Below are 15630 nucleotides of genomic sequence, written 5' to 3' on the forward strand. Positions count from 1 at the left end.
CGCTGAAAACACCCATCTTTGTGAAGCTCGACAAAACCATTACCCTTTCACCTTCAGGGATCACACAGAACAACTCCACCACAACATCAACACAACACACTGACTGCAGCACAATCAGCAGCAGGAGTATAAACACACCCAAACACTGCAGCTGCATCGCCCATCAAACTAAGGTGTGTATCTCCTCCAGCCCTGGGTTGGGGTGTGAGTGACTTACTGGAGTCCCATGGTGGTCCAGCGTTCCCCTCCACAGGTTCTGACCTCCTCCTTCTGAAACCGGTGGTCTGGAGCATCACCCCGAGCATGCTGTGAGTGTGTGAGGCTCTCGGCAGCACTCGACTCTCCCTGCCTGCATCCACTCTCCCTGCCTGCATCCACTCTCCCTGCCTGCATCCACTCTCCCTGCCTGCATCCACTCTCCCTGCCTGCATCCACTCTCCCTGCCTGCATCCACTCTCCCTGCCTGCATCCACTCTCCCTGCCTGCATCCACTCTCCCTGCCTGCATCCACTCTCCCTGCCTGCATCCACTCTCCCTGCTTGCATCCACTCTCCCTGCCTGCATCCACTCTCCCTGCCTGCATCCACTCTCCCTGCCTGCATCCACTCTCCCTGCCTGCATCCACTCCCCCTGCCTGCATCCACTCTCCCTGCCTGCATCCACTCTCCCTGCCTGCATCCACTCTCCCTGCCTGCATCCACTCTCCCTGCCTGCATCCACTCTCCCTGCCTGCATCCACTCTCCCTGCCTGCATCCACTCAGTCCCTTTATCCCCTGGCCAGCAGGCCCAGCCCAGAGCAGAGCTGCTCCACAGCTCCCTCCACTCAGCATTCATCTATCAGACAATATATCCCTGACACAGATCTCCCCTGTCACTCACAACACAGCCAGAGTAACAAACACTGCATTTCCCTTCTATATCCGGCCTCACAGTCTCCCTGTCTCTCCTATCTCCTCTAGTCGAAGTGGAGTGTGTGTGTGTGAGTGGGCCATGGTACACTTCACCCCCACGTCCCTGCCCCCAACCCCACCTCCACATCAACCCACCACTATACCACCCCCACCCCTATATCCACCACTACACCAACCCACCCCCACACCCACCTCCACACCACTCCCACCCCCACCTCCACCACTACACCAACACAACCCCAACTCCAATAACAATCTCACACAGGAAAAGGCCACTGGCATACAAACACACACAAAGAGAGAGAGAGGGAGAGAGGGAGAGAGGGAGAGAAAGAGAGAGCGAGAGAGATATAAACATCTCTACAGTGACAATCACCTGGTTATACATTTATGAATTGTAGCCAGGTCTACAGCTTTCAAGGGGATGCTGTTGCAACAAAACTTTGATTAAGACATTTGTATGGAGAGCTACAAAAATGTTGATTAGCGTGCCTCAGGCATATTTAGTCACATTAATTGGCCAGCTTTCATGTTAGTCATGAGAAGTTGTTTCTATGGTTACTTTGCACAGTCTCCGTGATGAAGCAGCACACTATATTTCAGACACAAAGACTAGGCAGGCCTTGTCTGGGGAGAAGCTGGACTGTTCTCCTGCAATTACAGGAGAATGCCTTCCCAACCCACAATCACAGTGATTACTGCATTACACACACACTCACCTGGGCAGCAGCAGCTCCAGGGCTGCACAGGGCTGTAAAGACACTTCATCCTGTGCTGACACTGCTCCAGGGCCACATTCCTGCTAACAGCTGTTATCCCTGCCCCACGCCCCTACCCTGAACCCACCTGTCCCTGGACACTGCAAACACTCCTCTTAGCTTTAAGGTTTGCTCTCCTCTCTTACTCAGAACAGCAAAAGTTGTTCTGAGCATTGAGGAGAACTCCTCTGCGGTTAGCATTCCCTTCCCTCTCCCTCTCTTTTTCCCTTCCCCTCATGGGTCCCAAGGGATAGAAACACACCTCATTCCCAATCAGCAGGTGTTAATAGAACAGAGGGATGAGCAGGGTGGACGGTGTGTCGGCAGTGGCAAAGACACATCATTTAGTCGAGCAGCCAGAGCCCCCGCTGTGAACACTGCCTGCTCTCATTACTAAACGCTGTGTCAATACACTAATCACATGCTCCGTCACAAAGCAATCAGTATTCAGCACGCTAGTAAGCTGAATGAGCACCCATCCTCCTCTCTTCTCCTCCCACCTCCCAGCCCTTCCCCCCCTCTCCCTTCCCTCCTCCCCTCCTCTCCTATCCTCCCACCTCCAAGCCCTTCCCTACCCCCTCCCTTCCCTCCCTCCTTCCCTTCATCATCCCTCTGTATACTGAAACACACACACTGACCACTCTGCTTGGACAGACCCTGACCTTTAACCCCTCCTGTCTAGAGGCTATTTTATGGTCCATCTAATAGCCAATTGCTCATTATTGACCCGGGCCAATCTTTGTTTCAGCACACTCTGGTTGATAGGGGAAAAATAATGGGTGACAGCAAGAGTTGAATGGGGATTGTAAAATGTCAATACTAAACTACATGTTGTATGCTTATTTGCTTTGACCAAAGCATTTCATTTCATTGAACATTACCTTTACATTGTGAAAAATGTCTCCTTACTGAAGCTATAAGACACCATTCTTCATGAATGATGGTGAGTTTGAGAAAATAACAGATTTATGAATGAAAAAAGAAATGGAAATATTAAAGCTTAGAAGAGTTTTGATGAGCAATCAGCAACCAGTAATGACAGCGTAGTAAAAGGAGAGTAATAGTTCAGCTTCAATTGGTGAATTCATATTGAGGCCCATTTCCTGCCTACATAATGATCAGAGACATTATGGAAAGGGGACCCAACCTAAACCATTTCCCCTGGGCAGCCACATGAGAGAACAGTCAGCTTAACTGAGTCGCCCAGTAGACGACAACACTGAGAGTAATGGTAGTTGGAGTTTCTGGGTTGTCAAATTAACATTTATAATCAAATGCTTTTTTTAACGGACCAGACAAGTTTAAAATAATGTTGAATGCTTGAGTTAAACAAATAAATGATCTGCACCAGAGGCAATCACTGAGAGGAAGTGGTATTCTCTCGCGCTTTCCCTCTTTCTCAGTCTCCTCTTTTCTCTCAGCATCTACCTAATTGCGTTCTAATTCAAATGTCATCTGTGAGTTGAACAGCATTCCTGAATGTCAGACAAGTGTCTGTGGAGCATGCTACACTCCAGACAGGAGCAACCACTGGTTGGTTACTCTGCTCAAATATCCTGGCCTCGCAACACTCTCACATGGATTTCACTAATTGTATCTTTAGAGGACAAAAAGGAATATTAAAATCACAAATATGTTTTCAATCAGCCCCAAAACATGAAGGGCTAATTTGTTCATTCAAATGTCAGTGGGAGAGAGTGAGAAGAAGGAGATTTGTTAAACACAGTTGTGCTTGCTGACCTCCGAGAACTAAAACACTGTTACTGCAATCAGCAGCGGTGGAACACAACCCTAGCCTGCACACTGACCCTGGTGCTAGAGTAAAGATGAAGATGACAGTGATGATGATGACGAGGATTACATTCTAGTGTTTAAAGCAGTGCAGGTGCTTGTGGAGGCAACAGCTGCAGTAGCTGAGGAAGTGGGTGTGCTTCAGTGCATCTCAACTGCCTACCGCCCAGCCGTCCACCGCCCTCTATCTGAATCTGTGGAATGTGATGCTGTTTAAAGCTGTCTGGGCCCCGTCATCACCATACTTCTCCTCGCCAAGTCAAACAACACACATTCTTGGCAGGGAAGTATCTCTGGGATGAAATGAAAGGTGGAACCCTTCACTGCTTCCACCACCTCCCCTCCTGTCCCACCAGGACGCAAATGAAGGGAAAAAACAAGTCCCCCTCCCTTACTGAGAGATACACACAGCATGGCTGTCCAGCCTTCTCTTTTTGAGCACTCGTCCAAAGAAAACAGTACAAATAATAAATCAGCCTTTGAAATTAACCCTGTCCACGTCTAGGTCACAACTCACTGTTGTTCACGCTTGACCCGCCAAGTATCTCACAGGAAGTGACACGTACAGGAAGTGACACATTTAGAAGAGTATTTGGAACATCCTCCTTTCAAAGGGAGAGGCCCCATGGTCCCAGTCTTATACTTTGACCCCACTAAGGTTGGCGAGGGGAGCTCATTTGGAGAGTTTGGAGAAAGCCAAGCTCCTTCCCTGTTCCCTCTGGATGTCACCATCACACTTCACAACGTCCCCCTCTCCTGTCTTCTCTGTCTCCCAGGGTTCTGCCTCCCAGGGTGCAATGCTCTAACAACCCAATAGATCATCCTTACCCAGCTTCCCTCAGTTTCCCTCAGGATAAAATTAATTATGTCACACAGCTCCTTGGGGAGTCGAGGCTGTACAGGGAATGTACACACCGACCAATCTGCCTGAGACTCTAGCAATGACATCCTACCGCATTAGAGCAGCCTATGGAGAGCTGTCTGTACTCCCAGTGGAGGCACACATATCCTCCAGAGCATTAGTGTTGCCATAGCTAAATGGAGCAACTCATTGTGAATGTACACAAGAACAACACTGAATACAAGCTACATTAATATGTTACTACAACAAACTGCACTAGAAACTTTTAATAGAGCCAAACAACAAAAAACACAGGTGTACATACTGTTAAAGAAAAGCACAATAGTACAAACTATGTGCTTGAACCTAAGCCCTTTTGTGAGACACTGTCTTTACATGTGTAACATTATATAATACCATTATCAATTCACAGGCACTGGCGCCTTGCTAAAAGTATGCTCACAATCTGTTCTCCACACACCGTTCCAGCACAGCCTAAAGTACGCTCACAATCTGTTCTCCACACACCGTTCCAGCACAGCCTAAAGTACGCTCACAATCTGTTCTCCACACACCGTTCCAGCACAGCCTAAAGTATGCTCACAATCTGTTCTCCACACACCGTTCCAGCACAGCCTAAAGTACGCTCACAATCTGTTCTCCACACACCGTTCCAGCACAGCCTAAAGTATGCTCACAATCTGTTCTCCACACACCGTTCCAGCACAGCCTAAAGTATGCTCACAATCTGTTCTCCACACACCGTTCCAGCACAGCCTAAAGTATGCTCACAATCTATTCTCCACACACCGTTCCAGCACAGCCTAAAGTATGCTCACAATCTGTTCTCCACACACTGTTCCAGCACAGCCTAAAGTATGCTCACAATCTATTCTCCACACACCGTTCCAGCACAGCCTAAAGTATGCTCACAATCTGTTCTCCACACACCGTTCCAGCACTGCCTAAAGTATGCTCACAATCTGTTCTCCACACACCGTTCCAGCACAGCCTAAAGTATGCTCACAATCTGTTCTCCACACACCGTTCCAGCACAGCCTAAAGTATGCTCACAATCTATTCTCCACACACCGTTCCAGCACAGCCTAAAGTATGCTCACAATCTGTTCTCCACACACCGTTCCAGCACAGCCTAAAGTATGCTCACAATCTATTCTCCACACACCGTTCCAGCACAGCCTAAAGTATGCTCACAATCTGTTCTCCACACACTGTTCCAGCACAGCCTAAAGTATGCTCACAATCTATTCTCCACACACCGTTCCAGCACAGCCTAAAGTATGCTCACAATCTATTCTCCACACACCATTCCAGCACAGCCTAAAGTATGCTCACAATCTATTCTCCACACACCGTTCCAGCACAGCCTAAAGTATGCTCACAATCTGTTCTCCACACACCGTTCCAGCACAGCCTAAAGTATGCTCACAATCTATTCTCCACACACCGTTCCAGCACAGCCTAAAGTATGCACACAATCTATTCTCCACACACCATTCCAGCACAGCCTAAAGTATGCTCACAATCTATTCTCCACACACCGTTCCAGCACAGCCTAAAGTATGCTCACAATCTATTCTCCACACACCGTTCCAGCACAGCCTAAAGTATGCTCACAATCTATTCTCCACACACCGTTCCAGCACAGCCTGTGTATGCCATAATTCAACAATGGCAAGGACAACATCTTCATGGATTAGGTCCACATCATGCTAGACTCGAAAAAAGGGTTCCAAAAGTGTTTTTCGGCTGTCCCCATAGGAGAACACTTTTGGTTACAGGTAGAACTCTATGGAAAAGGTTCTACATGGAACTCAAAGGGTTCTCCTATGGGCACAGTTGAAGAACCCTTTAAGGTTCTAGATGGAACCTTTTTTTCTAAGAGTGTAGTGCAGCAATGAACCATGACCTTATTGTGTAAAGACAAGTCTCCACACAGATCCCTTCCACAACAGCATGCCATACAGAGGCAGCCAACCACACACACCCTAAAGCCACCACAATACAGCACAGCAGACCCTAATCATCATCACTCTCAGCCCTTTGTCAGACTCTCTCTTCAGGTGTGATTTCAGTGAAAGGGGGGTTGTGTGTACTGTGGACGTTGCTTACCTGATGAAGAAGGAGGCTGCCGCAGATGCGCTCTGAGTGGATGTGGAGGTGGGGCCAGGGGCAGGGGGGCCGACGGCACACTGTCCCATGCGGACGGGGCTATTCTGTCGGCTGGGTATCAGGTTACAGCGGGAGCTGGGGACAGGGGCCATGGTAGGGCCAGGGACGTCCCTCTCTGCCTCCTCCTTCAGACCCTGTGCCTACAGAGGGACAGCGAGACAGACAGAGACAAAGCCAGACAGAGAGACAGAGAGAGAGACAGAGCATTAGCAATGAGTGGGCCTCAAGGGTTAACCACCACTACTGGTCCTCCACACCTCTCTTCCAGTCCATTTACTCCCTCTCTCCTCTCCTCCGCCACAGATGGTCAGGCAGCTGCTCTGGCCATCCCAGTAAACGGGCATCAGGACTATTCACCTCAACACTAACTAACTACCCACAAGATGGCAAGGGCACTATACTGGACTGTAGTGTACTGGACTGTAGTGTATAGGACTGGACGGTAGTGTACAGGACTGGACTGTAGTGCACTGGACGGTAGTGTACAGGACTGTAGTGTATAGGACTGGACTGTAGTGTACTGGACTCTAGTGTAGTGTACTGGACTGTAGTGGACTGTAGTGTATAGGACTGGACTGTAGTGTACTGGACTGTAGTGTACTGGACTGTAGTGTAGTGTACTGGACTGTAGTGTATAGGACTGGACTGTAGTGTACTGGACTGTAGTGGACTGTAGTGTACTGGACTATAGTGTACTGGACTGTAGTGTATAGGACTGGACTGTAGTGTACTGGACTGTAGTGTAGTGTACTGGACTGTAGTGTATAGGACTGGACTGTAGTGTAGTGTACTGGACTGTAGTGTATAGGACTGGACTGTAGTGTACTGGACTGTAGTGTAGTGTACTGTAGTGTACTGGACTGTAGTGTATAGGACTGGACTGTAGTGTAGTGTACTGTAGTGTACTGGACTGTAGTGTACTGGACTGTAGTGTATAGGACTGTAGTGTAGTGTACTGGACTGTAGTGTACTGGACTGTAGTGTATAGGACTGGACTGTAGTGTACTGGACTGTAGTGTAGTGTACTGTAGTGTACAGGACTGTAGTGTATAGGACTGGACTGTAGTGTACTGGACTGTAGTGTAGTGTACTGGACTGTAGTGTACTGGACTGTAGTGTAGTGTACTGTAGTGTAGTGTACTGTAGTGTACTGGACTGTAGTGTATAGGACTGGACTGTAGTGTACTGGACTGTAGTGTAGTGTACTGTAGTGTACTGGACTGTAGTGTATAGGACTGGACTGTAGTGTACTGGACTGTAGTGTACTGGACTGTAGTGTAGTGTACTGGACTGTAGTGTATAGGACTGGACTGTAGTGTACTGGACTGTAGTGTATAGGACTGGACTGTAGTGTACTGGACTGTAGTGTACTGGACTGTAGTGTAGTGTACTGGACTGTAGTGTATAGGACTGGACTGTAGTGTACTGGACTGTAGTGTATAGGACTGGATTGTAGTGTACTGGACTGTAGTGTATAGGACTGGACTGTAGTGTACTGGACTGTAGTGTACTGGACTGTAGTGTATAGGACTGGACTGTAGTGTAGTGTACTGTAGTGTACAGGACTGTAGTGTATAGGACTGGACTGTAGTGTACTGGACTGTAGTGTAGTGTACTGGACTGTAGTGTATAGGACTGGACTGTAGTGTACTGGACTGTAGTGTAGTGTACTGTAGTGTACAGGACTGTAGTGTATAGGACTGGACTGTAGTGTACTGGACTGTAGTGTAGTGTACTGGACTGTAGTGGACTGTAGTGTATAGGACTGGACTGTAGTGTACTGGACTGTAGTGTACTGGACTGTAGTGTACTGGACTGTAGTGTACTTTACTGGACTGTAGTGTACAGGACTGTAGTGTAGTGGACTGGACTGTAGTGTACTGGACTGTAGTGTAGTGTACTGGACTGTAGTGTACTGGACTGTAGTGTAGTGTACTGGACTGTAGTGTACTGGACTGTAGTGTACTTTACTGGACTGTAGTGTACTGGACTGTAGTGTACTTTACTGGACTGTAGTGTAGTGTACTGGACTGTAGTGTAGTGTACTGGACTGTAGTGTACTTTACTGGACTGTAGTGGACTGGACTGTAGTGTAGTGTACTGGACTGTAGTGTACTGGACTGTAGTGTACTTTACTGGACTGTAGTGTAGTGTACTGGACTGTAGTGTACTGGACTGTAGTGTACTGGACTGTAGTGTACTTTACTGGACTGTAGTGGACTGGACTGTAGTGTAGTGGACTAGACTGTAGTGTAGTGGACTGGACTGTAGTGTAGTGGACTGTAGTGTACTTTACTGGACTGTAGTGTAGTGGACTGGACTGTAGTGCACTGGACTGGACTGTAGTGTACTGGACTGCTCATTGAGTCTGGCAACACATGAGGCTGCACGGTGTGAATGGTAATTAATTGATAGCCTATATCTAATTACAGTTTAGCCATTAAATCATTGGCCATATACATACAGTCCCAGTCAAAAGTTTGGACACACCAACTCATTCAAGGGTTTTTCTTTATTTTTTATTATTTTCTACATTGTAGAATAACAGTGAAGACATCAAAACTATTAAATAACATATATGCAATGTAGTAACCACAAAAGTGTTAAACACATGAAAATATATTTTAGATTCTTTCAAGTAGCCACCCTTTGCCTTGACAGCTTTGCACACTCTTGGCATTCTCTCTACCAGCTTCACCTGGAATGCTTTTCCAACAGTCTTGAAGGAGTTCCCACATATGCTGAGCAATTGTTGGCTGCTTTTCCTTCTCTACGGTCCAACTCATCCCAAACCATCTCAATTGGGTTGAGGTCAGGTGATTGTGGAGGCCAGGTCATCTGATGCAGCACTCCATCACTCTCCTTCTCGGTCAAATAGCCCTTACACAGCCTGGAGGTGTGTTGGGTCATTGTCCTGTTGAAAAACAAATGATAGTGGGACTAAGAGCAAACCAGATGGGCTGGCGTATCGCTGCAGAATGCTGTGGTAGCCATGTTGGTTAAGTGTGCCTCGAATTCAAAATAAATCACAGACAGCGTCACCAGCAAAGCACCCCCACACCTCCTCCATGCTTCACGGTGGGAACCACACATGCGGAGATCATCTGTTCACCTACTCTGCGTCTCACAAAGACACGGCGGTTGGAAGCAAAAATATCAAATTTGGACCCATCAGACCAAAGGACAGATTTCCACCGGTCTAATGTCCATTGCTCGTGTTTCTTGGCCCAAGCACGTCTCTTCTTATTATTGGTGTCCTTTAGTTGTGGTTTCTTTGCAGGAATTCGAACATGAAGGCCTGACTCACACAGTCTCCTCTGAACAGTTGATGTTGAGATGTGTCTGTTACTTGAATTCTGTGAAGCATTTATATGGGCTGCACTTCTGAGGCTGGTAACTAATGAGCTTATCCTCTGCAGCAGAGGTAACTCTGGATCTTCCTTTCCTGTGGCGGTCCTCATGAGAGCCAGTTTCATCATAGCGCTTGATGGTTTTTGTGACTGCACTTGAAGAAACTTTCAAGACATTTTCCAGATTGACTGACCTTCATGTCTTAAAGTAATGATGGACAGATGTTTCTCTTTGCTTATTTGAGCTGTTCTTGCCATAATATGGACATGGTATTTTACCAAATAGGGCTCTCTTCTGTATACCACTCCTACCTTGTCACAACACAACTGATTGGCTCAAACACATTAAGAAGGAACGAAAGCACACCTGTTAATTGAAATGCATTCTGGGTGACTACCTCATTAAGCTGGTTGAGAGAATGCCAAGAGTGTGCAAAGCTGTAACCAAGGCAAAGGGCGGCTACTTTGAAGAATCTCAAATATATTTTAATTTGTTTAACACTTTTTGGGTTACTACAAGATTCCATATGCGTCATTTCATAGTGTTGATGTCTTCACTACTTTTCTACAATGTAGAATATAGTAAAAATAAAGAAAACCCCTGGAATGAGTGTTACTGTACATCAGCAGCTAATTTGCCATGTGTGAACAACTTTTTAATGCACAGCTTGACTTAAACAGGACAATAAACATTTAACCCCCAACAACAAAAGAAACCTACACATCTACACACAAACCATAAGCAGTGAAATACTACAGCGGACACTTTTCTCTGATAGGCCTATGAATCTTGCTGTGGGAAGGTATGTTACAGGTTGAGATGTAGAGGGGCAACAAAGCAGAGCCTGTCTGTAGCACTGCCTGCCAGCTGGGGTATGAGTCAGAAGCAGAAGGAAGCTGCCTCAGCATGGCCCCAGGAGTGGTAATGACTATGGGTGATGAGGCAGGTCCCAGGCTGCTCTTGGAGTGCTGGTCTGGGGAGAGAGAGCCAGGTAGGAGGGGGATAGGGGGTAGTGGGGTTCAGCTGGAAGTAGAACAGTGATCTCTCTCTCTTTGGTCCAGCAGAGGGAGTGCTGACAAAGTCCACTGATCACACAGGCAGCCCATAATAAAAAGCACTGTTCGTACCAGGGTCTCCATGACAACACAGGGTTAATCCTCACCCTAAATCACTAGTATATCAAACTGTACACTGATCAGTGAAAGTGTACAAGAACCAGTTTGAACAAATGGTAGAGTTAAGCATCTAGTTTTCCTTCACATTCACCCTGGTGACACATCCACACTGGGTAACCAGCAACCTGAAGTCAAACACGGTATGTCGCTTGACAGGATATATTTTATCAACACCAACCAGTCCCTCTGCATATTTACTCGCTCAGTGTTTGCCCTCGATTCATGTTTGGTAACTAAAACAACATCATTTACAATCTTCTTATAAAAAGTGTAGGCCCTCCGGTGCATGCCATCTGTCAAAGGAGGCAGACAGCTGAACTATTTACAGTGCATTCAAAAAGTATTCAGACCCCTTGACATTTTCCACATTTTGTTACATTACACCCTTATTCTAAAATGTATTAAACAATTTTTTTTTCCTTCATCAATTTACACACAAAACCTCATAATGACAAAGCAAATACAATTTTTGCAAATGTATAAACCAGAAACATAACATTTACGTAAGTATTCAGACCCTTTACTCAGTACTTTGTTGAAGCGCCTTTGGCAGCGATTACAGCCTTGAGTCTTCTTGGGTATGACGCTACAAGCTTGACACACCTGTATTTGGGGAGTTTCTCCCATTCTTCTCTGCAGATACTCTCAAGTTCTGTCAGGTTGGATGGGGAGCGTCACTGCACAGCTATTTTCAAGTCTCTCCAGAGATGCTTGATTGGGTTCAAGTCCGGCCTCTGGCTGGGCTCTCAAGAACATTCAGAGAAGCCACTCCTGCGTTGTCTTGGCTGTGTGCTTAGGGTCGTTGTCCTGTTGGAAGGTGACCGTTCGCCCCAGTCTGAGGTCCTGAGTGCTCTGGAGCAGGTTTTCACCAAGGATTTCTCTGTAATTTGTTCTGTTCATCTTTCCCTTGACTTGCCGTTGTAAAACATCCCCACAGCATGATGCTGCCACCACCAATCTTCACCGTAGGGATGGTGGCAGGTTTCTTCCAGATGTGACGCTTGGCATTCAGGCCAAAGAGTTCAATCTCAGACCAGAGAATCTTGTTTTTGGCAAACTCCAAGCAGGCTGTCATGTGCCTTTTACTGAGGATTGGCTTATTTCTGGCCTGATTGGTGGAGTGCTGCAGAGATGGTTGTCCTTCTGGAAGGTTCTCCCATCTCCACAGAGGAACTCTGGAGCTCTGTCAGAGTTACCATCGGGTTCTTGGTAAACTCCCTGACCAAAGCCCTTCCCCCCCGATTGCTCAGTTTGGTGGACATCTCTAGGAAGAGTCTTGGTGGTTCCAAACCTCTTCCATTTAAGAATGATGGAGGCTACCGTGTTCTTGCAGACCTTCAATGCTGCAGACATTTTTTGGGACTCTTCCCCAGATCTGTGTGCCTTGACACAATCCTGTCTCTGAACACTAAGGACAATTCCTTTGACCTCAAGGCTTTCCTTTGACCTCATGGCTTGGTTTTTGCTCTGACATGCACTGTCAACTGTGGGACCCTATATAGACAAGTGTGTGTCTTTCCAAATAATTTTCAATCAATTGAATTTACCACAGGTGGACTCCAATCAAGTTGTAGAAACATCTCAAGCATGATCAATGGAAACAGGATGCATCGGAGCTCAATTTCGAGTCACATAGCAAAGGGTCTGAATACTTATGTAAATAAGGTATTTCTGTTTTTTATTTTTAATATATTTGTAAAAATTCTAAAAACCTGTTTTCACTTTGTCATTATGGGGTATTTTGTGTAGATTGATGATTTACATTTTTTTAATCCATTTTAGAAAAATGCTGTAATGTAAAAAAATGTGGAAGTCAACGGGTCTGAATACTTTCCGAATGTGCTGTATATACATAGCTGACATGCGAGTGCTATACATCAACATGCAGCAGCATACATTCGGACATTCACATGAACACAGGCACCTCCGGCAGTAGGGCTATACCTCACACTAGCACTGACACTATAATCTTGTCATGATCACCACAACCAAACATGGTTGTTTTTAATCCCAAGGGAATAACCCATTGACTATATCTCAGAGAGCCATTTGTGCTTGCCTGTTATTATTAATAACCACATCAATCTTATTAGACGGCAGACATCTGTGTTGTGTTGTTCCTGATATCCATGGATATATAAGACTAAGCATTGAACATCCTTATCTAGGAAGGCATTTCCGCTGTGTTGAAAGTCCATCATGGTCCGGGTTCGATCCCAGGCTGTGTTGCAGCCGGCTGCGACCGGGAGACCCATGAGGCGGCGCACAATTGGCCCAGGGTCGTCTGGGTTAGGGGAGGGTTTGACCGCCCGGGATGTCCTTGTCCCATCTCGCTCTACCTACTCCTGGTGGCGGGCCGGGCACAGGCACGCTGACTTCGGTCGCCAGCTGGACGGTGTTTCCTCGGACACATTGGTGAGGCTGGCTTCCGGGTTAAGCGAGCATTGTGTCAAGAAGCAGTGCGGCTTGGCAGGGTCGTGTTTCAGAGGACGCATGGCTCTCGACCTTCGCTTCTCCCGAGTCAGTACGGGAGTTGCAGCAATGGGACAAGACTGTAACTACCATTTGGATATCACGAAATTGAGGAGAAAAAAAGGGGGTAAAAAGTACCAGAAAAAAGAAAGTCCATCATGGTGGGACAGCGAGGGCCTCTTGTACGTGTACATGTCAGGGTTATGATTTCTGAAGTGCGTGATGGAGAGACGGCTCATTTCAGTTTGCGCCCCGAGCGCAGATTGTCGTCACGCACCTGACGGAGCGGAAAGACTAACGACAGCATGCAGGCGTCTGTGACAGGACAGGAACTCAACACGTACAAGAGAGATGTACCCATGTCACATCATCCAGAAAGACTAAACTACTTCACACACTTAGGCAGAAAGCCTATCTTGACAGCTCATCCACAACCCTGTCATAGATTAAGCCAATGGTGGTGTCAGGTTTTAGAATCAAGTGGCAGCAGGTTCGAGGAGCTCTCGTTGGGGGTGTAACCAGAATAAACAGCTCACCCTAACACATACATGTCAGAGAGCATTACCCCAGGAGAGATACTCAGGCAACCTGCTCTCCAATGCAGTAGGCCGTTATGACCACTGGCGTCCCTGGTTAAGGGATAAGCATGCTGCTGTATGCCCTGGTCAGGTAATTAGGCACTCTCAGGGGTGTCATGTGTCCAGGACCATTGACACTGAGTGTCAGTAATGAGGGGACCTACCACCCTTAAACCCCAAACCCCATGGCCCGACCGATAGCGACTGCTTCCCAGGGAGAGGAGGAGGGTGATGTGGAGAAGGAGAGACAGTAAGCTTCCAATACAGGCAGTCTCAAGCCAACCGGGCTCAGTGACTCCCTCCCCATCAGCAGTCTAAAGAGCCTCCTCCTCTCAGAGCCGGAGCATAGCAGCGATCCCCAGTGACCTCTGATTCCACTGTTCGACAGGCCATTACTGCTGAGGTGAAATAGACCCTGCTAATCTGGGCCCATCCTGATCCAATGGCTTCCTCAGCCGCTGTTATTGGTGGAGGAGTGTATAGGGGTGTATAGATAGACAGAAAAATGGACAACAATTTCATGTGAATAGTGGACAACAAAAATGTTGTATTTTCCTCAAATTGACTGAAGTCTCCCTCTCCCTCTGTGTGGCAGGGTGCCATGCAGGCCCAGCTGTACCGTGGCAGGCAGCAGCCCAGATGTTCCACTGGGTTTCCAGTGGGTAGCAGAAGAGTGGAGAGGTCACACTGGGCCAACAACACACACTAAACCCCCAGGGTCAAGAGCAGCGGTTGCGCATGTGATTGTGGATTTTGCAGAGCAGAGGGCAAATCACAGACTTGGGTCAATCAATTACTCGTTTTGTAGTGTGCACTGTTCAGTTCAGCATTCACTACTCACACTCTAATGTTTCTTAGAATGACTGAACTGTTAATCTAACCACATCCAACATCAGGGGTTAGAAGTTAGAGGTTTTAAATGAACAATAGAGTGGGGAATTCAACAACAGATGCTGTGATTTTACTTTGTCAGGTTTTGGGAGACTGGAGTTCTCTAGGTAGGATGTGCTGTCTCCTCAATTTAACACGATGACCCATTCTCTCAGTGAGCCCATTATCCCAGCTGTTAACTGTGACAGATTGTTTAGATTCTATTGTAGTGTAAAGTGGACCCCAAATGTAATTCCAAGCCAGAGCCTTTTTACTATATATATTGTGAAACTTTCAAGGTGCCCTATAATGGGCTGTGTGCTGATATTCTGGGGCCTCGGGCTCTAGTCTACGACTCTGTAGGATTGCTGTCAACGGGGGCCTTCTCCCTTCCTTCGTCTGCCCACCGCTCTGCAGAGTTTTACACTGTCCCCCCCAAAGAAATCAAGTGGGTAATTGTGAATTAAAGCGCAAGCCTGTCGGGCACAGTGCAGCTCCGAATCCTCCATGGCCCATGTGGGTTTTCTGTCATTCTGAGGGATCTTGTTTTAATGAAAGAAATGGGCTTTAAAAAAGAATGCCAGGAACATTTCTGCTGTGTTTGTAAGTCAGTATCCTGAAGGGCCATTTGTGTCTCTGAGGAGGCCCAGGCTCAGCCATGTGGCATTGTGCAACGCTTCATCCCAGCT

At 47.1% G+C, this 15630-nt stretch overlaps 1 protein-coding gene across 3 annotated transcripts in view; it reads right to left on the bottom strand.

Annotated features, from left to right (window-relative positions):
- The window catches only part of LOC115162286 (kinesin-like protein KIF26A), a 100088-nt gene that overhangs the window by 44529 nt on the left and 39929 nt on the right, over nt 1-15630 (bottom strand). For all 3 annotated transcript variants that reach the window (XM_029713442.1, XM_029713441.1, XM_029713443.1), the window contains one exon: nt 6436-6635. In XM_029713442.1, coding sequence (XP_029569302.1) covers nt 6436-6635 — 200 coding nt within the window. The remainder of the gene's footprint in view (nt 1-6435; nt 6636-15630) is intronic.

The sequence above is a fragment of the Salmo trutta genome, chromosome 25 (assembly GCF_901001165.1).
Source record: "Salmo trutta chromosome 25, fSalTru1.1, whole genome shotgun sequence".
Classification (NCBI taxonomy): Eukaryota; Metazoa; Chordata; class Actinopteri; order Salmoniformes; family Salmonidae; genus Salmo; species Salmo trutta.